Here is a 25,478-nt window from a genome sequence, read left to right as displayed (position 1 = left end):
CTCTCTCTCTCTCTCCCTCTCTCTCTCTATCTATCCCTCTCTTCTCTCCCCCTCCCTCTCTCTCTCTCCCTCTCTCTCTCTCCCTCTCTCTCCCTCTTTCTCTCTCTCTCTCCCTCTCCCTCTCCCCCTCCCTCTCTCTCTCTCTCTCTCTCTCCCTCTCTCTCTCTTCTGTAGGTGTATTGATGAGTGGTTTGAGGTGAACAGGTCGTGTCCAGAACACCCATCAGATTAAAGGAAGGCTCAGTTTGCACAGGTGAGTCTCCTTCCACTCGACTAACAGACGAGTCACTCCTTACACCTGTCCACAGTGTTGCGTGTGCTCCACATGCACGTGCTGCACACGGATAGGCTGGTGTGTGAAACATCTGAGCTCTGATAGGTTGGATCTCCACTCAATCAAAAGTCTCACTTCTGCGACCGTATTATGGAAGGGAAAATGGGTTAGGGTTAGCACCTAAGCAAATGGGTTAGGGTTAACACCTACTCACAGTAGTAGAAACACCTAAGTATCACAGGACAGTGTCTGTGAATTATAATAACACAACAAATTATTACACACGAGATAATAATAATGAAAAAAAAACTATTTAAAGATCCCTTTGAAGGAACTACATTTAGGTTTGACCCTAATCACTGCCTCTGTGTGGATATTATCCCTCTCTTCATCCTGGGATGTTGGTTCTTTTAGCTGTGTCATGACTCCATCCTCTTCATCATCGTCCTCATCCTCCCAGCTGATGTCTGACGTACTGATTGGTGTTTCTCCCTGCAGGTCCCTCCCCCCTCGAGACTGCTCCAATGACAACACACCGCAATGTGAATCCCCACCTCCTCCCTGTTGCCAAGGAGACTGCTGGACACTGTGACTTTGTGGCCAGAGCAAGACTGACACACCCACTTTATAGACTCCGCCTCCTCCTACCGACCCCCCTCCCCTTCTCTGGTACCTCAGCCCCCCCCATCTCTACTACCACGCCCCCTGACCACTGGCCTCCTATTGATGAGTACAACAAGGTGCCAAAACTCATTAAAGCAAACTTCAGGGATACACCTTTCTATGCTGACCTGTTTCCTAGTATACACACACACACACACACACACACTCCTGTACACACACAAGCACTTCCCACTTGTACATCATAGATGTGGGGAGAGGGATCTTCTGTTGCACAAAAATCCAATCAGGAAAATGCTGTTGGTCTAATCTCTCTCTCACTCGCACAGACACACACACACACACACACATAGACTGAGCCTGGCACCGTTGACCGTCACTTCCTGGAAAACCCACCCTCAGTGATCTCTCCTGTAATTGGCTGAGCCTCTATGATGCACATGTACATTCCCCCCCCTCCTGCATTGTTATTGGACGGCAGACCCCTGGCTCCTTCCACCCCATCGGAGCCGATTGTACACCAGGGGGCAGAGGGGAGGAGCCAGGAGAGTGTTTCCTCCCCCTCCTCCTCACGACTGTGTCTACCAGTGCCTTCATTTCCTCATCACACCGGACTAGCAGGGCGGGACTATGGAACTGAGCCGTGTGATTGGTTCAGCCTTTCTGTCTCACTGAGCATCTCTCAGGCGACGGATAGACCCAGCTGAATGTGAACCACACACTCTCACACACTCACACGCACCGAGAACTACACACACACACACACTCTCTCAAACACACACCCATACACTCACACACACACACATACTCACACCCTCTCACACACACTCGTACACACACACAAACCTCAAACTCCCCCTTGTTTTCAGCCTCACTGAGATTAGAAGTGCTCTGCTGTGTGCGAACCCACCCCCAGGTGGCGCCACCCCCCCCAGGTGCCGGCCGTGGAGCGCGGTCCGAGAGCAGAGAGACCCCGACCCCAGGCAGGGTCTCTACCTGGCTCCTCCTCACTGCAGAGAGAAGGATCCTCTTGGACTGTAGCAAAGAGAAGGATCCTCTTAAACTGGAGCAAAGAGAAGGATCCTCTTAGACTGTAGCAATACCCATCTGGGGCATGAGGCCCTGCGCTGAGCCCAGATGCCCACCCCGAGGAGCCTATCCTGGGCTAGCGGTTCCCCCCCGACCCCCCTGACGACCTCCAGCTCCGCGGTTCCTGACGGGTCGAGATGAGTTCTAGCTTTTCACAGGGTTCTCCCCTTCTTCCACCCTCCATGTCAATCAATATTTATCATGATGCGTGTCAGTTATGCAAAATGTTTGACTGTGCGAAATTCGACATACTGTAATAATGTTGTGGTGTGTTATTTTTCTTTTTTTTGTTCTTTGTTCTGTGAGTGGGGCGCAAGAATAGAGAGAGACGAGAAGTCAGGCCTTAATGCTCAGTGAGAGATGAGAGGGATTGTCTCTATTTGCTCATCATGTTTGTCCAAGTTTGTTCATCTTTCTTTTCTAATACAGTAGTTGCCTGCCTGATATAGCACACTGGCTTCCACCAATCAGAAGATTTAGCCCGTAACTCTTCAGCCTATCACAGTGGAGGCGCCAGGAGACCCTTCCTCCTAATTGGTGGGGAGCCAGCAGTAGAACAAGATGCTAATGAGGCAATTGAATGTCGAGCCCCTCTATGACCACTTAAAGGGATAGTCCACTGTCAAATTCAAAAGAAAAGTTACTGAGGCTGTTGTTTATGATGGTTTAAATAAGGATGTAATAAGTTTATGGGATGTTCTTACAGTTTGAGTTAGCATGTCCTGATTTCAGCTTCACGGAGAGATACGATCTTTATGACTTCATGAGTACGTTTGAAAAAACTGGTTGGTGTATGCGCAGACTCTCCCTTTAATCCTCTTTTTTTTTTTTTGCACATCTAAAAAGAAACAACCCATTTCAGCGTCTCTCATTAAAAATGCCTTGAAACATTTGTTCTTTTAAAGGTTTTAAAGCTTTCTACGAATACGCTGCTAAGTGGTTTTGACCGAGATTTATCCAGATTAGTCATGGGAGTAAAAGAACATATATACCCCTAGGTGACATTTTAAAGTCAAAGCTTTTTACAATCAGTGCGTCATCTTCGATTTCAGCCCCGGGCGATTCTACAGCCCCGGGCGATTCTACAGCCCCGGGCGATTCTACAGCCCCGGGCGAATCTACAGCCCCGGGCGATTCTACAGCCCAGGGCGATTCTACAGCCCCGGGCGATTCTACAGCCCAGGGCGATTCTACAGCCCCGGGTGATTTTCCGACTGTGTTTAGTGATATGTCCTCTAGCTCAGTCTGAGATGATGTTGGATTCCTGCAAATAACCTGTCCCCGTAAGCTGAACCTTAATGGTACGTCCAAAGGTGTTTCGGTAGTTAAAGAATAATTAAACAGCCCAGTTTAGAAGAGCTGTATTGTTTGGGTGTATTGTAGCAGGTTTCCAAAGTGTATTTTCATGTTTCATCAATGCTAACTGTTGGGTTATCTCCTCTTACACCTGATTCAGCTAGCTTATATAGTGTTCCTGTTGTAAAAAAAAACTAATGCTGCTTCTCCTTTTCATGGGGTCGATGTTGTGGAGAACTTTGTTCTCGTGTGAAAGTTGTTAGTGGGGGTTCCTGTTTGGTGTACAGCGTATATAAAACAACAGCCTCCCAAAGTCCCCAGTAACCCGAGGCTTGAACCTGACCTTTAAAGAAATCTGTTTCTCTTCAAAAAAAATGTTGCGCAACAGCTCATGATTGTGAAGCATCGTTTGTGTCCTGTGCTGATCTCGGGTCGGGGAGGGTAGGGGAGGGACACTGGACTCTGCCAGGACAGCCTTATATGAGTTATAAGACGTCATGCACCTTTTATTATCCCATGTGTGTGTGTGTGTGTGTATGTGTGTGTGTTGTAAGCCGAGGGGGTCAATGTATGTTCAACCAGTTGTTTGTTACTCTGCTTTCTCTAAGCTCATATCAATCCTAGAGGGTCGACACCTATCCACAACCACCTTGGCAACAAGGTGTTTTACCTGATGATTGTTGCCCGTAGTAACAGAACAATGGGCTTTGATTGACATGGAGAGGGTGATCAAGGTTAAAAGATTATCAATAATATCCTGTATTGATCCTAGCGTGTGATTGGGTAGAGCTTGACTGGATGGTATATTTATAATATACATGTGTAGCTGCATGTGTAGCTGCATGTGTAGCTGGTGTGATTTTATGTCATTGTTTTGCCTTCTCCTTGTTTGCATTAACACAACATTTGAACATTACTGCAAACATGGATAAGACAAAACAATGACATGAAATCACACCAGCTACACGTGTACACAATGACAGGAAGATGAATGCTTCGAAAACAGATTAACTTGAATGAAAGATGTCATCATGAGATTGAAAATAAAAACCCTTTTATTTTGGCTCATCATCTTAAGGTACTTCTGTAACCCACTCAACAGTACATGCCTAGAAAACATTCATCTTTTTATTTCAAGAGATTTTTTTTAGACACACAGTATACTGTATATGTTATAACATTCCATTTATGTCAAACAAAAACGACAACAAAAAAATATGTACAGAAAATGAAATTAAAAGAGCAGATCTTTTAAAAGCTTGGTGTGGTTGAGTGTTAGTTAGTTTCAGTGGTGTCTGCCAGTCTGTGGAAACACATTCAACTTCCTCTCGCTTGCACAACCCTACTGGACCTGCCACACAGACACTCCCTGTAGAGCAGAGGTCTTCAACCCTGGTCCTCAAGGTTGCTCTAGATGTTTCCCTGCTCCAACACACCTGATTCAGACAAACGGTTGTGGTCAGGCTTCTGCAGAGCTGTCTGTGTGGAGACCTCTACAGGGTGGAATTACAACACAACCCTCATGTCTCAGCTGGGGCAGAGTCAGGGCTTTTACACAGCTGCTGCTCAACACAACAGCATCCTGCTTACAGGGGCTTCTGCTTTCATCTCAGCCCCCAACCCCTTCGCCCTGCCCCCTCCTTTTCACCCCAGACTGCACAGCAGGCACACCTACTTTAATGATAAATATAATCGTAACAATCATCATTTAAAAAGCAGAACTGCATCCAGTCCCCTGGCTCTTCTCCGAGCATGCTCAGTCCACGCTCTGAGCATGCTCAGTCCACGCTCTGAGCATGCTCAGTCCACGCTCGCCACCTCCCCTCAGTGGAAGCGAAGCCGTGGCTGTTCCTTGAACAACGCCTCTTCCTCTTGGCTCACTCTGTTCCCCTTTACACTGCGGGGTGACATGACACGCACCACACGACAAATCAGGAACAAGCCCAAAACTCCAACAGAAAACAGAAATAGCTATCGTCGTAAAGACAAGGGCATTGTGTCACCGGGTAGCATAGTAAAGACAAGGGCATTGTGTCATGGGGTAAGTGCGGGGGACGGACCTAAGAGCAGAGGTGACAACAGGAACTTAACTGATACACAACAAGACCATGGCGGGGTTACTCACATGGACACATCTAGACATATTCAACAACCGACAAAGACTGGACGCAAGACAGAGACCAAACAATACACAGCTGACAACACAAATCAGTAAACTGAGACAGACTCAATAAGGTGGGAAAACCTAGAGCAGCACGTCTAACTGGGGCTCAGTGGTGGCAGTGAGGCCTGGGGCCTGCTGGAATGCTTCCTGAGTGAGCCTCCAGCCGCGTTCAGATACGGTGTTAGACAGCGGGGAAAGATATCATTGAACAAGTAATGGGACGGGTACAGCTTAGCGGTTAGAGCATTTGAAAGCAGATCAAACTGTTTGGAGGTTTGAATCCAACCCCTGTACGTCGGTTTGGATAAAAGCATCTAAATTAACACATTAAATGAACATTTGATGAGAATAATATGATGATATAATAATTGTCAACCCTCACCAGATCTCTTTGAGGGCTGTGTTGTGGGACAGGGCGTCAGACAGGATGTGCATTCCTGCCACAGTCAGCTGGTTGTTGATCAGCCTGAAGGAAACCAGACATCAGGAACACAGACCAACCAGGAGCACGCACTGCTTAAAGGCCATTTGTTGGGACAGATCAGTAAAGAAAGACAGGACAGTGTGTGTGCGTGCACTGTGTGTGTGTGTGTGCGTGCACTGTGTGTGTGTGTGTGCACTGTGTGTGTGTGTGTGTGTGTGTGTGTGTGCACTGTGTGTGTGGGTGTGTGTGTGTGTGTGAGCGTGCACTGTGTGTGTGTGTGTGCGTGCACTGTGTGTGTGAGCGTGCACTGTGTGTGTGTGTGCGTGCACTGTGTGTGTGTGTGCGTGCACTGTGTGTGTGTGTGTGTGTGTGGGGGGGGGGGAGGACCTACCATAAGTGTGAGAGTCCTGTATTTGCTTTGATTAGTTCTGCCATGTCTGGTGCGACATCATCAGTCAGCTGATTCTGCACAAGCCTACAATAACATCAAGACACACCTGTAGTTAGACTGTTAGAACACAACAGAGTTAGACTACAACACAACAGAGTTAGACTACAACACAACAGAGTTAGTTTGACTGTTACAAGACAAGAGTTAGACTGTTGTAACACAGCATAGTGAGTCTGGCTGTTAAAAGACAAAGTAGCTAGTGTACAGACACCCGTACAGTAAGAAAGACTAGTAAGGATGAGGATGAAGGCTGGAGAGGAGGACAACGTCTCACCAGAAGATCCTGAGAACCGTGTTTTTCTTCAACGCTTGGGCCAGGCTCCTCCCCCCCCTTGAGGTAATGCCATTGGCTGAGAGGCTGAAGAGAGGTGGGTACAATGGCGGTATAACCAATCAGATTCCATTGAGTTTCAGAGGAAATAGAAATAGGTGAAAGTAGAGTAGTCACCTCAGGTTGGTCAGGCTGGGGTGATTCCTCAAGGCCTCTGCAAACGCCACTGCCCCCTCATCTCCTATAGTGTTCCCCCACATCCTAGAAATATACATTACAGACAGGACATATTACCAACAAGGCATTGGAAACCAACACTTTGGCACATCAACAGAGTTCCCCCACATCCTAGAAATCGACATTACTGACAGTATTCAGAGCACAGGATGGAGAGAACCTCTCCTAGTCAGTTGAGTTGATTCTACCACCGTCTCTAACCCGACCAGACCATGTTCTCATACCCAACATCAGCAGACCAGTCTCATGTTCTCATACCCAACATCACCAGACCAGTCTCATGTTCTCATACCCAACATCACCAGACCAGTCTCATGTTCTCATACCCAACATCACCAGACCAGTCTCATGTTCTCATACCCAACATCACCAGACCAGACCATGTTCTCATACCCAACATCACCAGACCAGTCTCATGTTCTCATACCCAACACCACCAGACCAGACCATGTTCTCATACCCAACATCAAAAATGCTGGAGCTCTTCTGGATGGCCTGGGCCAGGTAGATCCCTCCCACACTGGTGATCTTGTTGCTGCCAATCCTGAGCAGGAACAAAAAGCACCTCCATGAAAGGTAATCACACTATACAGCTGGTTACCCATTACAGTCACAGTTACGAGGTTTAATACTAAACCCGCAAACTATGAGGATATCAAATCATGCTTACTTGACTGTTCGTAGTTTCGGACATTCCTCGATCATCTGAGCGACAAGCTTGGCTCCCAAGTCTGTGATGAGGTTCTTGTAGAGTCTGTGGTGAAAACAATAAAGACACTCATCTCCATACAGGAAGTCATCATCACGCAGGAAGTCATCACCACAGTCATCACCAAGTCATGGACAATTGCAAACAGAGCTTGGGAGATTACTTTTCTCAAGTAAGATTTAACATTACCATACTATTGGTTTCATTTTGTGAAAAGAATAACCATGTCCTGTATCATAGCTACATGTATGACCTTTGCAGCAATGCAAACCGCCTGAAAATAAGTTTGGTATTCAGTTTGATATGATTAATTAAATGCGCTGACAGCTCATTGCCCCTGCCAAACAGATTACACTGAGTGGAGCGGTGGACCTTTCCAAGATGGCGGCCCCACGGCTCGTCAGCGCCAGTAGGCAGTAGGGGTCGCTGCGGTGTTTACTCTTTATTATGTCTATAGTCATCACCACACAGGAAGTCATATTCACACAGGAAGTACTATTTACACTGATAGTCATCTCAACACGGGGGATTTGAACCTGCGACCTCTTGATCTGCAGGCCAATGTTTCCCATAAGTCCCACAAGTCCCTTACCCTAAAACTTCCACCACTTTGTGCTTGGTCAGCTCCTCAGCCAGGATCTCAATGCTGCTGTCGGAGATCTGATTGACAGATAACCTGCAGGAGACACGTGGAGCTGGATTGGCTGAACTCAACAGATGTGTCCCGTATGGACCAGCTGTTACCATTTGAGCATAGTTTTGGTTTGACTATGTGTCATATAATCCCATATGGGATATTTATTCATTCATTCATATATTTTCTGTGGTATATAGGGAAAAACTGTATAATTGTGGTAGTTAATAGAAAATATTTTCTGTGGGGTGACCAACTGTACAATTGTAGTATTCATGTATATTTTCTGTGGAGGGATGTTACTAACCTCACCACAGTCATGGTACTGAGCGAGGGCTGCAGCTGCTTGACTCCATAATCGCTGATGTTGTTGTTGTCCATGTCCAGGCCGAGCCTCTTCTTCCTGTGCTGCAGCACGTAGTTCAGGGCGCTGCAGTCCCCAGAGTAGACGTTGCAGTACCCCAGCTTGATGTAGGTCGCCGTGATGCCCTTGGCTGTCAGCTGAGCCACCTCTCTACTTCCTGTCTCAAAAATACACCTGATCATCCACAGGAAGGTGGGCAGAACGTGCACCTTGCTTCCCTCATTGTCCGTGGGGTGGACCGGGAGGCCTCGCAGTAGGCACCTGACGCTGGTGGAAAGGTAGGACTTGAGGACCGAGCGTTTCCTGTCCAACAACGCCGGAGACACCAAGTGCTCTAACAGGCCTGCGTTGGCCTTGGCCAGCAGCCCGCAGAGGAAGAGGTTGGCGAACTGCAAGTGGTCTTTGGTTTTGAATGGGTCTGTTCCTCTGGGCTTGGAGCATCTCCGGACACAGGAGGCCCACGGTAAACAGGAAGCGTCCTTCTTCCGGCTGCACTCTGTAAAGAACCTCAGCGTGGAGCTCACCCCAGCCTGCTCCTCCAGCACCAGGGCAAAGGCTGCCAGGAAGGACTGCAAAGTGAGGTGGAGGAACTCAAACGCGTCCGAGGAACCGGTCCCGTCGTAGCAGCCGACTGGCCGTAGGAAGCCCACGTGCAAGTCTGCTTCTGCCAGCCCACAGGACACCGCTTCCTCCAGGCTGAACACGAAGCCTCCCCTCTCCAAGCCCAGTAAAGCCAGCTTGGCGAACGCCGCCAGCCGCCGCGATCCGGCTTGGAAGGTCTCGGCGGCGCACCTGGTGCTCCTCTTCAGCATCCCCGTCGGCGGCAGCGCCGAGCGGCTGAGGAAGACCTCGGACAGCAGGAGGAAGATGTTTGTGAGGGTGACACAGGTCTCGGGCAGCTCAAAGTCGTCGTACACGGTGTGCAGGTGCTTGTAGCTCTTGAAGACGATCCAGCAGAAGAGGGGGGTGGAGCACAGGCCGCACAGGTGGGGGCTGGCGTCCAGCTGGACCCACACCAGGTCTCTGTGCTCCTGTTCCTTGAAGTGCAGGGACGTGTAGGTCTTCAGGTGGGCCAGGGAAAAGCCCCGGAGAGCTACCCGCTTTCGGATCACTTTCGCCAGGACCTCCGTCCCCGTCCGAGCGGTCAGGACTTTCTGGGAGCCCTTGAGGAGCTTCCCACAGAGCAGGTTGATGAGCAGCAGTAGAGGGTGGCTCTTCTCCTCTGGCGAGACCACCTCCGGCACATTCACCAGATCCAGATCCCCCTGGACCTCGTCGTAGCCGTCGAACGTGAAGAGAACCTTCTCCGGGAAGCGAAGGATGTACCCGAACACCTCGTTGTCCAGGTCCTGGTCTGGGTAGCAGTTGTGTTTGAAGAGCAGGTCTCTGAGGGAGATCTCTTCCGTCTTCTTAAAGGTGCTAAACATTCTGCAACGGAACTTGAAGAAAAACATGGTGTCTGTCCGTAGCTCTCTCTTCGACCACAGGTTCTGGACCTTCTGCAAGAGGAGGGACTTGCCCACGCCGGCGTCCCCGGTCACGAAGACCGTCTCGGCCTCTGGGTTTAAGACCCCCCGATCCCCCAGGAGCTGATCCAGGCTCTCCAGGTAGCCCAGGCTCTCGTTGTGTCCGTCCAGCAGCTCCATCTGGGTGTCGGTGTAGAGCTCCTCCAGCAGCGTCTCCTCCCTCTGGGAGTACGAGGCGATGAAGCGGGTGTCCCGCCGCAGCTCGTGCCTCAACTTCTCACAGTAGCGACTGACTGGAGGAGGGAGAGACACTGGAGGTTAGCAGAACAGGGTTAGCCCTAACCCTAACCACCTGTCTGGGGTGAGGGAGAGACACTGGAGGTTAGCAGAACAGGGTTAGCCCTAACCCTAACCACCTGTCTGGGGTGAGGGAGAGACACTGGAGGTTAGCAGAACAGGGTTAGCCCTAACCCTAACTACTTGTCTGGGGTGAGACACTGAGGTTAAGCACAGGTATGGGGCCAGTAAACACAGAAATAATACAGCCATGAAATCAGGGACAAACGTAAAATGACACACTGGCTGATGTACTTACTAGGGTCTGTGTTGACCACGGGTATCTCCTGTATGAAGTCAGGTGGCTGATAGTTGATCTCCTGAAGCCATGGCTGGAGGTCGATGTAGGCGTCATAAACTTTGTAGAGAATATATAAGAAATATTCGCAGGCCGGCTCTCCTTTGCTTTGGACAAGCTCCAAGATTTTACGCACCTGCAAAATATACTTTTTTTAAATAGTGTTGTCCATTTATCGTTTATAACCAGAAACGCGTTCGAACCGTGTCTATGCATCATATAACATGAGTTGGGCTATTCGCAATCGACGGCTGTCGCACGGTAACCTCACCTGGTCCGCCTTGGTGACAGCAGGCTGCACCGTCTCCACGTCCTCCTGGCAGAAGAAGCCGCTTTTCAGCAGGTTGTCCAGGATGCACTGCGTGCTCTTCACCCGTGACACTAGGAGCTCGCGGTTCCACGTGAGTAGCTGCACGGTAGACATCAGTTGAGGCACGGTGGCCTCCTCGCTCGCGTTCACGCGCATATCTCGTTTTATTTCTGTAACGTGTTCTGTAATCAATAGTAAACAGCAGTCACAACACTGTCCACAAGAGGTCACCAGACCACCTTATAATTCAGTAAGGCTACTTCATTTCAGCCCCTCAGTAAGAAGCTGGACTCTCAAGTTGTATCTCAAGTTTGGCGAGAGATGACCATAACCTGTCAACAGGGAAGGAGGGAGGGGGGGGGGGGGTGCTGGTGGTGTTTCTGATAGGTGGCATTTAACTCGACACATCTATCAACTAAGCAGAAAACTTACCTCACACCGTATGCCTGCGCCTGGTCCATTAATTGTATATAGCTGGACAAGTTATCTCTTAATTCTCAGCGTGACAAATACAAGGTGTTGCGTGAGAGCGTGAGAAATGGTTGGAATGCATGAGGCGAATGCGTGAGGCTTAAAGCCCTGGTAAAAAAGTAGGATTTTAGGTTTTAGTCAGCTTCACTATTACAGTATTTGCCTTCCCATTTATGTAATACATAATTTGTAAACGAGGATGATTTTCGATTTTAAATCATGTTTTTGAAATGAGAAAAGTAACCACAATATAATGGGGAGAAATCCTCCGCTGTTTTTGAGGAAACACACTTTCTTGTTTGAGGAGACACACGTGACAGTTATTTTGTAAAACATGTACCCATCCTGAATAGGTTACCAGTTCTTCAACAAACACGGCATATTTCAAACAAGTTCAGTCTTTGCGGTACTTGCCTTTAAGCCCTCGGTTTAAGCATTGTTGTGGTCGGCGCTGTCTCAGTGCGTATGAATCTTGCTCGCTCGCTTTGACTTCCGGATGTAGGGACTGTACCTAGACCCAGGTCTCATCTAATCTCGGCTACAGTATGGCTATAAACAAATGACATTTATAACTGTAGGATGGAATAGTCGTGACTGTTTAAGAAGTCGTTAACCTTTAGGAAAGGTTTGAGGAAGTGAAGAAAATTGACACTTATGCCTGGGCTTGCGCAACACGCGCGGTATTCCGCGCAAGCGACAGAAAGTAAAAGTATACATTACAAACATTTACAGTGACATTTTACTGGCCGATATAGGCTTACTGAATACATTTTCAGAAAGTAACAAACAATAATAATACGACACATGTAATTGTTTTGCTCTTAAGACACTCCGAGGTTTATTTTCATGAAAACGCGTCACATTATCGCCCAAAATAATGGCAGAATGTGCTTGAGTAATATTGTTGACAAACAGCTTTTAAAAAGCGAACCTTTGTATAAAAACTTCAAGATAACCAATATAACCAATTTAAAAAAGGGTTTCTTTTCTTGCTTGTTGTCTCCGGTGATTCCATCTGGGGGTTTCCTGTGGGCTTGAAGCCTATGATGTCATCCATAATGGAGGGACCGCTGTAACCATTGGTCTCCACAGCGTCCAGCTTCTTAATGTATTCCAGAGGAAGGCCATTCTGTCTGGCACCAAGGCACACGACCTGGAGGGAAAACAGTGACTACGTTTACATGCACAAAATATTCCGGTTTCTGCCATTATTCCATGTTGAAAAGAAGATCCCGGGGGACAGCGATCCGGGGAGTCAGAGGGTGATGAATATGATTAAAACATTTGATGATCATTTTGGACAGCGTGCGTGGTTGCCTGTCGTAGCGTAGCACATTTATATACATTTTATATTTTTATATCAATAAATTGGGCGGACCTTTTAACCAGATTTGAATATGCCCCCCCCCCAATATATATTATGATTACGGCCCTGCTTTGTAGGCTGCATGAAGTGTCTTGATCAAGATGTCGGCCCGTCTCCCAGCATCACAACACGTGAATCAACACGTGAGCAAGGTAACCTCAGACCCCAGGAAGTGGTAATATCACAGACAGTTGTGATTACCAATAATAAGATAGCTTATGAGAATATTAAACAGTATATAATTGGATAACCTGGGGGGTTCAAGGACCTCCTCACGTTTATTGGGATTTTAGTTTTTCTTGAAGACCAATAAACATTGTATATGTTATTTCAGTCAGTTTTCGAGATATGTTAAAGATAGCATGCCTAAGAGTGTATACACACATTCTGCCTGACCGTACTGTCAAGTTCATACTTAGAAAAGCTGTGTCATGCAGCTGGCCTTGCCAACTGTGTGTGTGTGTATGCGTGTGTGTGTGTGTGTGTGTGTATGTGTGTGTGTGAGAGAAAGTTTTTGTGTGTGAATGAGTGAGTGTGTGTGTGTCCATGTGTGGGTATCCATATGTGTGTGTGTGTGTGTGTCAAGGGGGTGTCCTTCAAGCCTGTACAGACTTTGCTGTTCCTCTCCTGTGAGGTGTGTGCCCCCTGATGGGCTCCCGGGACGCTCTTTACCTGTTTGTACGGAGGGGAAGTGAGGTAAGCTTTAAAGTTGTTCATCAGATAGGACCTGCAGACCACCAGACCGTCCTCTGTATCCACAGTAACCTCCGTGGGGCTGTAGCTGCCCGCCTTCACCCCCTCCTGTCTGGGACAAGAGCAACAAGCCACAGCCATTATGACACAGTCGACAATGACTGATCCCACCCTCTCCCGAAAAGTACCATGGAAAGATCTCCTCTATTGTGGAGTTTGTTCTGTCCATCTCCCCTACAAGTTGGGAGTCAGATGGCTGAGCGGTGAGGGAGTCAGGCTAGTAATCAGAAGCTTGCAGGTTGATCGATTCCCCGCCGTGCCAATGACGTTGTGTCTTTGGGCACTTCACCCTACTTGCCTTGGGGGGAATGTCCCTGTACTTATTGTAAGTTGCTCTGGATGAGAGCGTCTGCTAAATGTAAATGTCCAAAGGTGTGAATGGCAGTTTAGGGTCTGGGTTGATGGGTATCTGACAGTCTATTCATTTTGCCATATACAGTATGAACCTTTCTCTGTGGCCGGGGTCCCAGTAAGACTCATTGGAATCTTATGTGAACTGGAATGTAGGCCAAACGTTCACCCTATAATCTCCTTTATATAAAAATACTGGTTGAAACAGGTTAAACAGGTTTACAAGGAGAGTACTTTTTTACTTTCTACATTTACACGTAATTTAAAATTTATGTCTGCCATCACGTTTTTCTATTGATGGAAAAGTTATAGTAAGAATGTTAAATGATATAGGATTAGTATTCATGTAGGTTTGTTTTCAAATGTGGATGGGACAGCAGAACAACTAAAAGGTTATGCCCCTGTTAGTATTTATTCGTGTGGAAATTAAGATTTAGAACCATGTAGAACTTAGACTGCTTGGGAACAGAACAGAGGAGCAGAACCGAGCAGTACAATTCAGCTGTATTTGTACTTACTAATGGCAAATAAACTTGAAACGTGGTCTTAGTACCGGAGTGTTAAAAATGTAAGTACTTGTCTAAGCTGATGAGGTTGGATGTGTCCATCTTCCAGATGACTCCCCACACATCTTCTCCTTTGGCCGGCTGGATGGTCGCGACACCTCCGTGCCAAGAGTTGGAGCCATTGAAGTCTTCCCTCCAATATCCGAAGCGAAGAGAATAATCCTGAAAGAAAAATATGCCCAAAGTAGCCTGTAGGATATGCTTTGAAATGATGTTTTACGAATGTAGAACATTAGAACTTCCCTAGAATTGTAAGAAAAATATTTAATTAAGTAGTCTACTCTTACATTAATTGAGTAATTAAATTAATGAATTTAAGACCACATTTGGACCACTCGAATGTCAATATTTTAACAAGTTTGTAGCACAAAGGTGTTATCCTACCTTTAGTCTACCCGTTCTTACAAACTCGGCGGACGGATTGTTCAACTGTAGTCTCTCTTTCAAAAGATTACTTCCATAAGCGAAATACAGAAAGTTAGTCGATGTATTTGAACTTTTATAGTCTTCATCAACTTGCACGACCGTTGCCGCTAATAGCGGCTGGAACAAAGCAATCCCCACCGTGTAATAAAGTATGCAATACATGTCTCTTCTGTAAAGCGGTGTTCTATATCTGTTGGAAGTGTTGTTTTGGAAAGTGTTCAGGGATCGTGTGGACCCTCGGCGCATGTGGGTGGGTGCTCATTGGCTAAATCCGCAAAAGGGGTGACTGCCTCTGGGAACATATTGTTCTCCTTATTCCCTCGACGATCATCATTCACTTAAGGGAGACTGGGGTTGGTTGGCAACGGGGGTTGGTTGGCACACAGCTTTTTTTGTTCCTTTTGAAGATAACAGCAACAAAATTGTAACATCAAAATGTTTGCTTTCTTGACCTACATTAATTTACTACGTTAAAACCTCTGAAATTCACAAACTTTTTTGGTGAGGGTAACATTTCACTTTTATGGTATCAAAAGTAAAAAAACAAAAAAAGTGGTCTGTGGACTTATTATTATGAAACTGTGTCAGATGAAGATATTGGAAATGTGTAACGTGTAGATAAGTCTCTGATGAGTGATAGTAGCTGGCTAGCCTCATGTAATCAAAGATGTTGGGTTAAATTTGAGCAGGGTTGGTTGGTTAGACTACTGTTGTGGTTACGGTCCCTTTAAATGTTGTCTAATCAGAACATTGTTGTCAACATTCCTGTCTTCATTCTAGTTGCCTAATCTAATGAATGTCATAACACATGTTATTAAATGATAAATTGCTTAAAATATAATATTAAATGTTCAAATCGTTTCTATTGCTTGCTTCATTTTGTTAGAATATTCTTATTATTCTTAACATAAATGATGCCCTGGTCTCCCCTATACAGCGCAAACCATAGGCTATAGACTATATAGACCATAGGCTATAGACCATAGGCTATAGAGACCATAGGCTATAGACCATATAGACCATAGGCTATAGACCATATAGACCATAGGCTATAGACCATAGGCTATAGACCATATAGACCATAGGCTATAGAGACCATAGCTCATAGACCATATAGACCATAGGCTATACACCATAGGTTATAGACCATATAGACCATAGGCTATAGACCATAGGCTATAGATGCCATCACCAAAAAGTATTGGCTACACAAGCCCTCGTATTCTATTGAATTCCATACAAAATCTTCTTGCAGAACAAAATGAAGAAACACGCATTCTTGGAGTTAAACACCAATTAGTGGATTCAAATAGGATTATACAGGATTAAATGGAAAAAGTTTTTTTTTTTTTTTAAATATAAAGAGCATGAAGAATGTGTGTTCACGAGGGTTAGAAAACTTTGAAGTCGTTAACTTACGGTGACTCTAGTTTCACTAAAGTATCTCTAGATACCCAGTCATTCATGGTTCTGCTTGAAAACTATTAATACAAATTATGAATTCTGATAATGCCATCTATCCACACTATTAAGACTATTAACACAACTTTTGAAAATATATGAAAGATGAATAAAACTAGGTCTGAACAGAAGGTCCTTTGACGACTATTGGCATCACATCCCCCTATGTAGCAAGTTACACTGGAACACAGGGAACCACGGAAGAACACTGGCCAGTAATTGGTTTCAACAGCAATAAAATCTGACATTTCTGGATTTCTGAAAGAACATAGGCTACAAGCAATACAACTCTTCCACGTAGTGCAGACAAATTATCGACGGAAGTTTTATTCTTGTGCAGAATCTAAAACTTTCAGTTTCTTTTACCACCAGCAATGTACTTTTTAACAGTGTTCTCTGGTCAAAACATCCATCTTGAGAGAAGGACAGTTGTCATAACACTATAGACGTCAACAGACAACAGCGAGAGTTTATTGACAACCGACCACATAATAGAACACATTCGGTTTATTTACATTCAGCCCAACTGTGATTCTGACAGGGGGTCTTCCAGAAATACATAGAGGACATGGGATGTTGTTTTTTATCATCCATTATCCAACAAACCGGTTCTTTAAAGAGTAACTACACACCGCAATTTCAGCTTGAGCCCGCAATTTGATTTATAATATTTTTATAAAAGCTTTCTGGTAAAAAGTTGTGGATGAGGGATTTGATCAAGATGATTCATTTTGGGACATCCTCAAAGTGATTCATGAACATTGTCAGTTATCAGCTGACTACCCCTCCCTGTGATGTCATACCTCCAAATGATACTACGTATGTCACAAACATCTTCAGATGTCAAACAGCCTAGGGGTGAGCCACTTAACAATCAAAATGATCCTTTCTGCAAACATTTGTCAGTATCAGGATTGATGGGTTGAAACATGCGCAAGTATTAAATAATAAAAGGTTTAACTCCCCCAACATTTTTGGGGTGTTGAGTTACTCTTTAAACACATTTCTCTGTTGCCGTGGCGAGGTGTCTAGGCGTCTGAGCGACGGCTGCCTCTCTCGCGGGCCTTGCGCAGGGCGATCTCCAGGTCGGTCATGACGGGCAGCTGTCCTTGGTACCTGTTGGTATCGATCGACTTCAGCTTCTCCTGGTAGTCCTTCGGTAACCCATTCTGCTCCGCCCCCATCATGATAACCTGCAACGACCAAACAGAACACACCTAGCTCAGAACGTCATATAGGACCTTTGGAACTTTTAGAACCAGAACACCTGGTAGGCCCAGGAGCTTCCAGAGAACCTGTGAGTGTTCTACTCTGTCTACAAAGAACCTGAGAGGGTTACACTGTCTACAGAGAACCCGAGTTGTCCTTGGTCTACGGAGAACCTGTAAAGGTTTCACTGACTACAGAGACGCTGAGGGTTCCCCTGTCTACAGAGAACTTATCAGCGTTCTACTGTGTCTACAGAGAACCTGAGGGTTCTATGGTTCCCGAGTCGCCGTGTAAGAATGTGAGTGGTGTGTGAAACTCTGATCGGACCACACGCCACGCCACCCTCACACAACAACGACAACAACGACAACAACAACAACAACAAGAGGAAAACAAAGAACTCGTCCGGGAGCTACAATGCACAAAGCGTCAGACACAAAGGCACGCAAAGCCCATCACAGCCGCACAGTGTTTTTGACTCCCCAGGGCTAGGATTATATCAGACAGGAGCGACACAGAACGATCTGGAAGAGTATCTTGCCACCGGTCAAACAGCGGGAAGCCAACTGCCCCAGGATCTGACCACAGGCATCCTCATCCCTGACTGGGGCTGCTGCTGACCCCAGGAACACGGCTCATGAACATGTGTCCTTGCGGACGCATGGATGGTGGAGTAGGAACGCTTGTTCCGGATGCTTCACGGAGGGGGGGGTGGACCTGGCTGAATAGCCGACAAAGCCCAGGACCCCGGTGCTGCTCGCACCCTATTGTCCCTTAAAACACAACAGACAAGCACAACGTGAGCACCAGAAAGCACCACACAGCCAGAGGCTGGGGGCTACAGAGGCACAGAGCCCCAGGCTGGGGGGTAGAGAGACAGGCTGGGGGGTAGAGAGACAGGCTGGAGGTTAGAGAGACAGGCTGGGGGTTAGAGAGGCAGGCTGGAGGTTAGAGAGACAGGCTGGAGGTTAGAGAGACAGGCTGGAGGTTAGAGAGACAGGCTGGGGGTTAGTGAGGCAGGCTGGAGGTTAGAGAGACAGGCTGGAGGTTAGAGAGACAGGCTGGAGGTTAGAGAGACAGGCTGGGGGTTAGAGAGACAGGCTGGAGGTTAGAGAGACAGGCTGGAGGTTAGAGAGGCAGGCTGGAGGTTAGAGAGACAGGCTGGAGGTTAGAGAGGAAGGCTGGAGGTTAGAGAGGCAGGCTGGAGGTTAGAGAGACAGGCTGGGGGTTAGAGAGGAAGGCTGGGGGGTAGAGAGACAGGCTGGAGGGTAGAGAGACAGGCTGGAGGTTAGAGAGGAAGGCTGGAGGTTAGAGAGACAGGCTGGAGGTTAGAGAGACAGGCTGGGGGGTAGAGAGGAAGGCTGGAGGTTAGAGAGACAGGCTGGAGGTTAGAGAGGCAGGCTGGAGGTTAGAGAGACAGGCTGGAGGTTAGAGAGACAGGCTGGAGGTTAGAGAGACAGGCTGGGGGGTAGAGAGACAGGCTGGAGGTTAGAGAGGAAGGCTGGGGGGTAGAGAGACAGGCTGGAGGTTAGAGAGACAGGCTGGAGGTTAGAGAGACAGGCTGGGGGGTAGAGAGACAGGCTGGGGGTTAGAGAGGAAGGCTGGAGGTTAGAGAGACAGGCTGGAGGTTAGAGAGACAGGCTGGAGGTTAGAGAGACATGCTGGGGGTTAGAGAGGCAGGCTGGAGGTTAGAGAGACAGGCTGGAGGTTAGAGAGACAGGCTGGAGGTTAGAGAGACAGGCTGGGGGTTAGAGAGACAGGCTGGAGGTTAGAGAGACAGGCTGGAGGTTAGAGAGGCAGGCTGGAGGTTAGAGAGACAGGCTGGAGGTTAGAGAGGAAGGCTGGAGGTTAGAGAGGCAGGCTGGAGGTTAGAGAGACAGGCTGGGGGTTAGAGAGGAAGGCTGGGGGGTAGAGAGACAGGCTGGAGGGTAGAGAGACAGGCTGGAGGTTAGAGAGGAAGGCTGGAGGTTAGAGAGACAGGCTGGAGGTTAGAGAGACAGGCTGGGGGGTAGAGAGGAAGGCTGGAGGTTAGAGAGACAGGCTGGAGGTTAGAGAGGCAGGCTGGAGGTTAGAGAGACAGGCTGGAGGTTAGAGAGACAGGCTGGAGGTTAGAGAGACAGGCTGGGGGGTAGAGAGACAGGCTGGAGGTTAGAGAGGAAGGCTGGGGGGTAGAGAGACAGGCTGGAGGTTAGAGAGACAGGCTGGAGGTTAGAGAGACAGGCTGGGGGGTAGAGAGACAGGCTGGGGGTTAGAGAGGAAGGCTGGAGGTTAGAGAGACAGGCTGGAGGTTAGAGAGACAGGCTGGAGGTTAGAGAGGAAGGCTGGAGGTTAGAGAGACAGGCTGGAGGTTAGAGAGGAAGGCTGGAGGTTAGAGAGGCAGGCTGGAGGTTAGAGAGACAGGCTGGAGGTTAGAGAGGAAGGCTGGAGGTTAGAGAGACAGGCTGGGGGGTAGAGAGGCAGGCTGGAGGTTAGAGAGGAAGGCTGGAGGTTAGAGAGGAAGGCTGGAGGTTAGAGAGGCAGGCTGGAGGTTAGAGATACAGGCTGGGGGTTAGAGAGACAGGCTGGGGGTTAGAGAGGCAGGCTGGAGGTTAGAGAGGCAGGCTGGAGGTTAGAGAGGCAGGCTGGAGGTTAGAGATACAGGCTGGGGGGTAGAGAGACAGGCTGGGGGTTAGAGAGACAGGCTGGGGGTTAGAGAGGCAGGCTGGAGGTTAGAGAGACAGGCTGGAGGTTAGAGAGACAGGCTGGGGGTTAGAAAGGCAGGCTGGAGGTTAGAGAGGCAGGCTGGAGGTTAGAGAGGCAGGCTGGGGGTTAGAGAGGCAGGCTGGAGGTTAGAGAGGCAGGCTGGGGGTTAGAGAGGCAGGCTGGAGGTTAGAGAGGCAGGCTGGAGGTTAGAGAGGCAGGCTGGAGGTAAGAGAGACAGGCTGGAGGTTAGAGAGACAGGCTGGGGTTTAGAGAGACAGGCTGGAGGTTAGAGAGGCAGGCTGGGGGCTAGACAGACAACTGGAGGTAGGTATAGCTAAGTGGTCTTAAAGTATCTTACAGAAACAAGATGAGCAGAAGAGAGTGAAGGAGAGAAGGAAGGTGGAAGACAACAGAGTGAAGGAGAGTGATTGAGTAGAGTGAAGAAGAAGAGGAGAGTAAAGGAGAGGAGAGAGGAGGAGAGAAAGAGAAGAGAGGCAGGGGATGGAGAGTGAGGAAGGAGAGGGAAGAAGAAAAGAGGAGAGAGAGGAGCGTAAATGAGAAGAGAGGAGAGAAGGAGAGGTGAGAGAGGAGTTCAGTAGAAGAGAATGAAGGAGAGGAGAGAGGAGTTAAGTAGAGGAGAATGAAGGAGAGGAGAGAGGAGTTAAGTAGAGGAGAATGAAGGAGAGGAGAGAGGAGTTAAGTAGAGGAGAATGAAGGAGAGGAGAGAGAAGAGGACGGTGAAGGAGAGGGGAGTCACCTTGAGGTATTGTGGAGAAGGGGGTGCGTATATGCAGCTGTTCATGATGTAGGTTCGACTGTGAAGATCCTGGCCTTGTGTCTTCACCAACACTTCTATAGGGCTGTAGGCCCCTAACTTCACACTCTCCTGACTACACACACACACACACAGCACACACACACACACACAAACACACAGCACAGACCACACACACATCCACGCAAAGCACACATCCAAAACAGATTCAAAGTGTTCAGATATAGTTGAGATACAATTCAGCCCTCCGCCCAGAATGACCAGTTGCCCCTATTGAACACACACTCGAATAATAACTAACTAAATTCACACAGCCTGGGATCAGAAACACACCCTACGGTTCAGAAGGGGTTTGTGGAGGGTACTGTACCTGTCCAGAGACTCCAGGTCTGACATGTTCATCCTCCACACGACCCCCCACACCTCATCCCCCGGGCTGAACTCGATGGTGGCCACACCCCCATGCCAGCGGTCACTGGCCAGCCCCTTCCAGTTCCCAAACACCAGCTTGTAGTCCTGCACAGGAAGCAGGAAGAGATGAGAGAGACACTGAGATATGAGAGATGTGAGAGATATATGAGAGATATGAGGGAGAGAGAGACAGAGACAGACAGAGAGAGAGAGAGAAGAAAGAGGGATAGACAAGGAAGATAGAAAATATACCAAAAGAGCAACAATCGTTCAGTGAGAGAGAAAGGAAGAAACCGAAGAAAAGAGAAAGAAAGACAAGGAGAGCAAAGAGCGAGAACAGTTCAGTCTGAACAGTCCACAGTTCAGAACAGTCCACCCCTGACCCCTGACCCCTGACCCTTGCCCCCAGCCGTTACCTTCAGTTTGGCCACACAGTGGACCACAGCGGAGGGGTTCTTCAGCTGCAGTCTTTCCTTCAGCAGGTTGCTGCCATAGGCAAAGTACAGGAAAGTGTGGCTACTGTCCATAGTGGCAGACTCTCCTTCGGAAAGCAGGAGGAGGAGAGGGGAGGGCAGGAAGAGGAGAGGGAGGAGGAGAGGAGGGAGAAAGTAGCGAGGAAACAGCCAGCAGGGTCGGATGTGGAGCGGAGACGCAAGGTGAGGTCATGAGCGCCGGTTGTGACAAAGAGCTGAAAACACAGACGCGCTCTCTTTTTATACTCGCTCACGCGCTATTCTCATGCTAATCCACGGGGAGTCAACGGCTTACTTTTACACATTTACACAGAGCCCTCTAGTGCCCGCAAAGACGTGTTGCACCTCTCACATTATAGCGCAGTACACGTAATGTTTTTCACACATCGTTAATTATACGTGTCCGAGCATTATAGCAAACAAATTGACAGAGTACTGTTTCACGCTTTGCTGACGCTCACCCGCCGCTGTTCATTTTGAGGGGAAATCTGCCATGAACATAGCCTACAGAACTTGGCAGTACTGTTGCTGAAAGCGAGATGTAAACACCGCCGTTACTGAAGGATTTCTCTCCTAATACTTTTCCTGAAATCCTGACGTAAATAGTATTTTTACTGAGCCAGTATTGCATTGCAGTCTGCTGAACCGCTTGGAAGGTAACTTTCGATCCAGTTGTTTTTTGAAGCAGAGATGTTGAGAAAGAGAGTCAGATACTGAATCGGTTGAGTCAAACCGCGCCCACTCGAATCGTTAATCGACGTTGCGCTAAGAATCAAGTGACCAATAGCAGACGGAGCCGCCACCCCCTCTGCATGTGCTCGCACCTTCATCCCGGGTGAAAAACAACGATAAGGACTGTCACTCACTCAACCCCACCTCCCCGATTGAACCCCGGAAGTTACAGGGTCCTTTCTGTTCATGCGCATAGTTACAGCGAAATACTTTATATGGGCTATCTATTTGTATTCACGTAATTTGAAACGTTATGATTTATTATCCATGTGCTTCTCCTGTGACGATAATTCCACTCTCCCTGGCTCTCCACTTCTCCCTTTTATAGTACATTCCCTCTCCCAGCGTCTTTATAACTTTTATAGGCCTAACTGTCGTTCATTAGAATTTTTCTGAAAACCTTTCTACATCTGTTCTATCCTTTATAAGGTCAGTATTACAGTATTAGTATCACTATTTGGACTTCCCTGTTTGCCTATGGGGGATGCCATTCAAATGCCGTGTTATTACTAGGACTGTTGGATGTAACCATGGACATAATGCCGTGTTATTACTAGGACTGTTGGATGTAATCGGGATATAATTGATCAGGGCTCTGAAGTTTTATGAAGTTTGGCGTGAGATTACCTAGGCTGTCAACGTTGGATCCAAGGGAGAGAGGGTGAGAGAAGGGTTGAGAGAAGAGGAGAGAGACGGGGAGAGAGATCCACCTGCAAGTGCTAGTCTAGGCTTGAGTTTCTTCACCCAAAACAAAGTATTTCGGATCTGAAGGGGATGGCGCTTCAACAGTGGGAACGCAACCACCTCCCCAATCGCAACTCGCTCATAGTCGTTTTATTCGGCTGGCTTTCCGCCCCGTGATTTCCACCAAACACCGGCTCCTAGTCCAACCTCGAGCCCCTGCTCACCATATTTTATACTCCTCCCAACACTCCCCTACACAAGTGCAGTCACTTTATTCATTGTCAGCGCAGCCACTGGCTCTGCATGCTCTCCCCAACATTCACCACATTATGTTCATAGCACGACAAACGTAATTATAGCCTAATCTAATTAGTGATATCATGGCATGTTAAAGCGTCATTATAGATTGTTGACTTGTTCTTCTGGAGCAAAGACGAAGATGAATACATCATGTCTGATAACCACAATATTGTTTTGGTTATGTCAGTTAACACTACAATGATGGCATTAACCATAACAGTAAGCTGTCACAGGGGGTGAGCAGTTAGGGAATTGGGCTATTAATCAGAAGGTTGCCGGTTCGATTCCGGCCATTCCTGAACTGTATATAACAGTAATAGTGGGTTAAGCAAGGGGAGTTTCTGTAGCCTAGTGGTGCAGTGTGTTCAGCAAGCTTGGAAGAAAAAAAGGGATATAAATAAATAGGGGCCTGTGCCCCAGTAGAGCTTGATGTCTAACTACACCCCTGGTAGTATTCATCATCATCATAATAGTAACATATAGGCCTATTATCTTATCTTGCTTTGCCGAGCTAGAATAACGACAGAGATAGATATTCAAGTTTACCGTTTCTTTAATCCGACACAATACTAAAAACCAGAATGTGTGTTCATTTGGGGGGTTGTAACCCTATTGGAGGGTGTTTGACACTTCAGGGCCATACTCTGTATAACTTGAGACAGCTACCATCTCAGAAGAAAACCTACCTCCAAATCCCTGTGTCTCATTCATTAATTGTATATAGACAAGTTATCTCTTAGTTCTCAGCGTGAGAAATGGTTGAAATGTGTGAGTCTCATGGGAAAAAAGCGTGAGACTTGAGAGCCCTGCATTTGATCAAGTTTAAACAAATAAAATGTAATTCAAGTAAATGTTTTAATTGCTGCCCATCTAGAAGTTGACAAAAACTACATGCTGATTTTTAAATACTTGCTGGCGTGATTGTCAACCAGACTGTTCAGTACATCCAACTGGTGAAAGTCCAGCGCTGATACGAATGCATGTAAATGACACAGATCCACATTTGGAAACATTTATTGAGTCGAGCTAAAACACAGGTGACTAGTAAAGACAGCCGGCATTGACACAGACAAACCCCACTCTGACACAGACAAACCCCACCCTGTGACACAGACAAACCCCACCCTGTGACACAGACAAACCCCACCCTGTGACACAGACAAACCCCTCACTGTGACACAGACAAACCCCACCCTGTCACACAGACAAACCCCACCCTGTCACACAGACAAACCCCACCCTGTCACACAGACAAACCCCACCCTGTGACACAGACAAACCCCACCCTGTCACACAGACAAACCCCACCCTGTGACACAGACAAACCCCTCACTGTGACACAGACAAACCCCACCCTGTCACACAGACAAACCCCACCCTGTGACACAGACAAACCCCACCCTGTCACACAGACAAACCCCACCCTGTGACACAGACAAACCCCACCCTGTCACACAGACAAACCCCACCCTGTGACACAGACAAACACCACACTGTGACACAGACAAACACCACGATGTGACACAGACAAACCCCACCCTGTGACACAGACAAACCCCACACTGTGACACAGAACAGCCTTTGTTCTTCACAAACCACAGTCAGAAGGAGGTGCTCTGCACATTGCTGCCAACATGACGATAAAAACACAACAGTGTATACCCACACAAGTTCATCATAATGTACAAGACACAGACTTCACAAGCAACACACAGACTTCACAAGGAAAAGCACACACACATACTCCTCGCTGACAGCACTCACACAGAGAGGTGATGGAGGAGAGAGAGGGGTGATGGAGGAGAGAGAGGGGTGATGGAGGAGAGAGAGGGGTGATGGAGGAGAGAGAGGGGTGATGGAGGAGAGAGAGGGGT

The 25,478-nt window shown here is 47.6% G+C and overlaps 4 protein-coding genes across 8 annotated transcripts in view; 1 reads left to right on the top strand and 3 right to left on the bottom strand.

Moving 5' to 3' along the window:
• Nucleotides 1-4,343, top strand: part of znrf2b (zinc and ring finger 2b) — a 42,658-nt gene extending 38,315 nt beyond the window's left edge. The window contains exons 4-5 of the mRNA XM_084702265.1: nucleotides 175-253; nucleotides 773-4,343. Coding sequence (XP_084558391.1) covers nucleotides 175-232 — 58 coding nt within the window. The 3' untranslated portion in view covers nucleotides 233-253; nucleotides 773-4,343. The remainder of the gene's footprint in view (nucleotides 1-174; nucleotides 254-772) is intronic.
• nod1 (nucleotide-binding oligomerization domain containing 1) lies at nucleotides 4,318-12,046 on the bottom strand. Of its 4 annotated transcripts, none has more exons than XM_084702262.1 (12): nucleotides 11,830-12,045; nucleotides 10,906-11,126; nucleotides 10,596-10,770; nucleotides 8,478-10,293; nucleotides 8,129-8,212; nucleotides 7,498-7,581; nucleotides 7,288-7,371; nucleotides 6,768-6,851; nucleotides 6,594-6,677; nucleotides 6,260-6,343; nucleotides 5,827-5,910; nucleotides 4,318-4,716 (listed from the first exon to the last, which is right to left on the bottom strand). In XM_084702262.1, exons 2-12 carry the CDS (start codon nucleotides 11,098-11,100, stop codon nucleotides 4,680-4,682), a joined length of 2,811 nt encoding a protein of 936 aa, XP_084558388.1. In that variant the 5' UTR covers nucleotides 11,101-11,126; nucleotides 11,830-12,045; the 3' UTR covers nucleotides 4,318-4,679. The 4 variants fall into 4 exon arrangements, with proteins under 4 accessions (XP_084558388.1, XP_084558386.1, XP_084558390.1 ...); XM_084702260.1 differs by having other exon boundaries at nucleotides 4,318-5,177; nucleotides 11,830-12,044; XM_084702264.1 differs by lacking the exon at nucleotides 6,260-6,343 and having other exon boundaries at nucleotides 4,318-5,177; nucleotides 11,830-12,046.
• Nucleotides 12,047-12,225: 179 nt separating this feature from the next.
• On the bottom strand, nucleotides 12,226-15,127 carry LOC146300367 (gamma-glutamylcyclotransferase-like). Its single transcript, XM_084702257.1, has 4 exons — nucleotides 14,836-15,127; nucleotides 14,462-14,613; nucleotides 13,454-13,586; nucleotides 12,226-12,568 (listed from the first exon to the last, which is right to left on the bottom strand). The coding sequence occupies exons 1-4, from the start codon at nucleotides 15,121-15,123 to the stop codon at nucleotides 12,362-12,364; spliced, it is 780 nt and encodes a 259-aa protein (XP_084558383.1). The 5' UTR covers nucleotides 15,124-15,127; the 3' UTR covers nucleotides 12,226-12,361.
• Nucleotides 15,128-16,830: 1,703 nt separating this feature from the next.
• LOC146300366 (gamma-glutamylcyclotransferase-like) lies at nucleotides 16,831-22,678 on the bottom strand. 2 transcript variants are annotated; one of them, XM_084702258.1, is made up of 5 exons: nucleotides 22,350-22,678; nucleotides 21,832-21,956; nucleotides 21,375-21,553; nucleotides 20,987-21,119; nucleotides 16,831-17,531 (listed from the first exon to the last, which is right to left on the bottom strand). In XM_084702258.1, exons 2-5 carry the CDS (start codon nucleotides 21,940-21,942, stop codon nucleotides 17,367-17,369), a joined length of 588 nt encoding a protein of 195 aa, XP_084558384.1. In that variant the 5' UTR covers nucleotides 21,943-21,956; nucleotides 22,350-22,678; the 3' UTR covers nucleotides 16,831-17,366. The 2 variants fall into 2 exon arrangements, with proteins under 2 accessions (XP_084558384.1, XP_084558385.1); XM_084702259.1 differs by having other exon boundaries at nucleotides 21,375-21,520; nucleotides 21,832-22,671.
• Nucleotides 22,679-25,478: the final 2,800 nt, after the last annotated feature.

Source organism: Hypomesus nipponensis, chromosome 2, assembly GCF_054491055.1.
Source record: "Hypomesus nipponensis isolate SF chromosome 2, ASM5449105v1, whole genome shotgun sequence".
Classification (NCBI taxonomy): Eukaryota; Metazoa; Chordata; class Actinopteri; order Osmeriformes; family Osmeridae; genus Hypomesus; species Hypomesus nipponensis.
This window is presented reverse-complemented; position numbering and strand designations above follow the sequence as displayed.

Excerpts from the sequence above, each read along its gene's own strand:
- LOC146300367 (XM_084702257.1), bottom strand. The coding sequence starts at position 15,123 with ATGCGCCGAGGGTCCACACGATCCCTGAACACTTTCCAAAACAACACT. Across the intron at positions 14,614-14,835 it reads TAAGAACGGGTAGACTAAAG|GATTATTCTCTTCGCTTCGG; the intron begins GTAGGATAACAC and ends TTTTTCTTTCAG. Across the intron at positions 12,569-13,453 it reads CTTCCCCTCCGTACAAACAG|GTCGTGTGCCTTGGTGCCAG; the intron begins GTAAAGAGCGTC and ends TTTTCCCTCCAG.
- nod1 (XM_084702260.1), bottom strand. The coding sequence starts at position 11,100 with ATGCGCGTGAACGCGAGCGAGGAGGCCACCGTGCCTCAACTGATGTCT. Across the intron at positions 7,582-8,128 it reads AAAGTGGTGGAAGTTTTAGG|ACTCTACAAGAACCTCATCA; the intron begins GTAAGGGACTTG and ends TTTTCACCACAG. Across the intron at positions 5,911-6,259 it reads ACAGGACTCTCACACTTATG|GCTGATCAACAACCAGCTGA; the intron begins GTAGGTCCTCCC and ends GGTTTCCTTCAG.
- LOC146300366 (XM_084702258.1), bottom strand. The coding sequence starts at position 21,942 with ATGGACAGTAGCCACACTTTCCTGTACTTTGCCTATGGCAGCAACCTG. Across the intron at positions 21,554-21,831 it reads ACTGTGTGGCCAAACTGAAG|TGTCTCTCTCATCTCTTCCT; the intron begins GTAACGGCTGGG and ends CTCATATCTCAG. Across the intron at positions 21,120-21,374 it reads GACCTGGAGTCTCTGGACAG|TCAGGAGAGTGTGAAGTTAG; the intron begins GTACAGTACCCT and ends GTGTGTGTGTAG.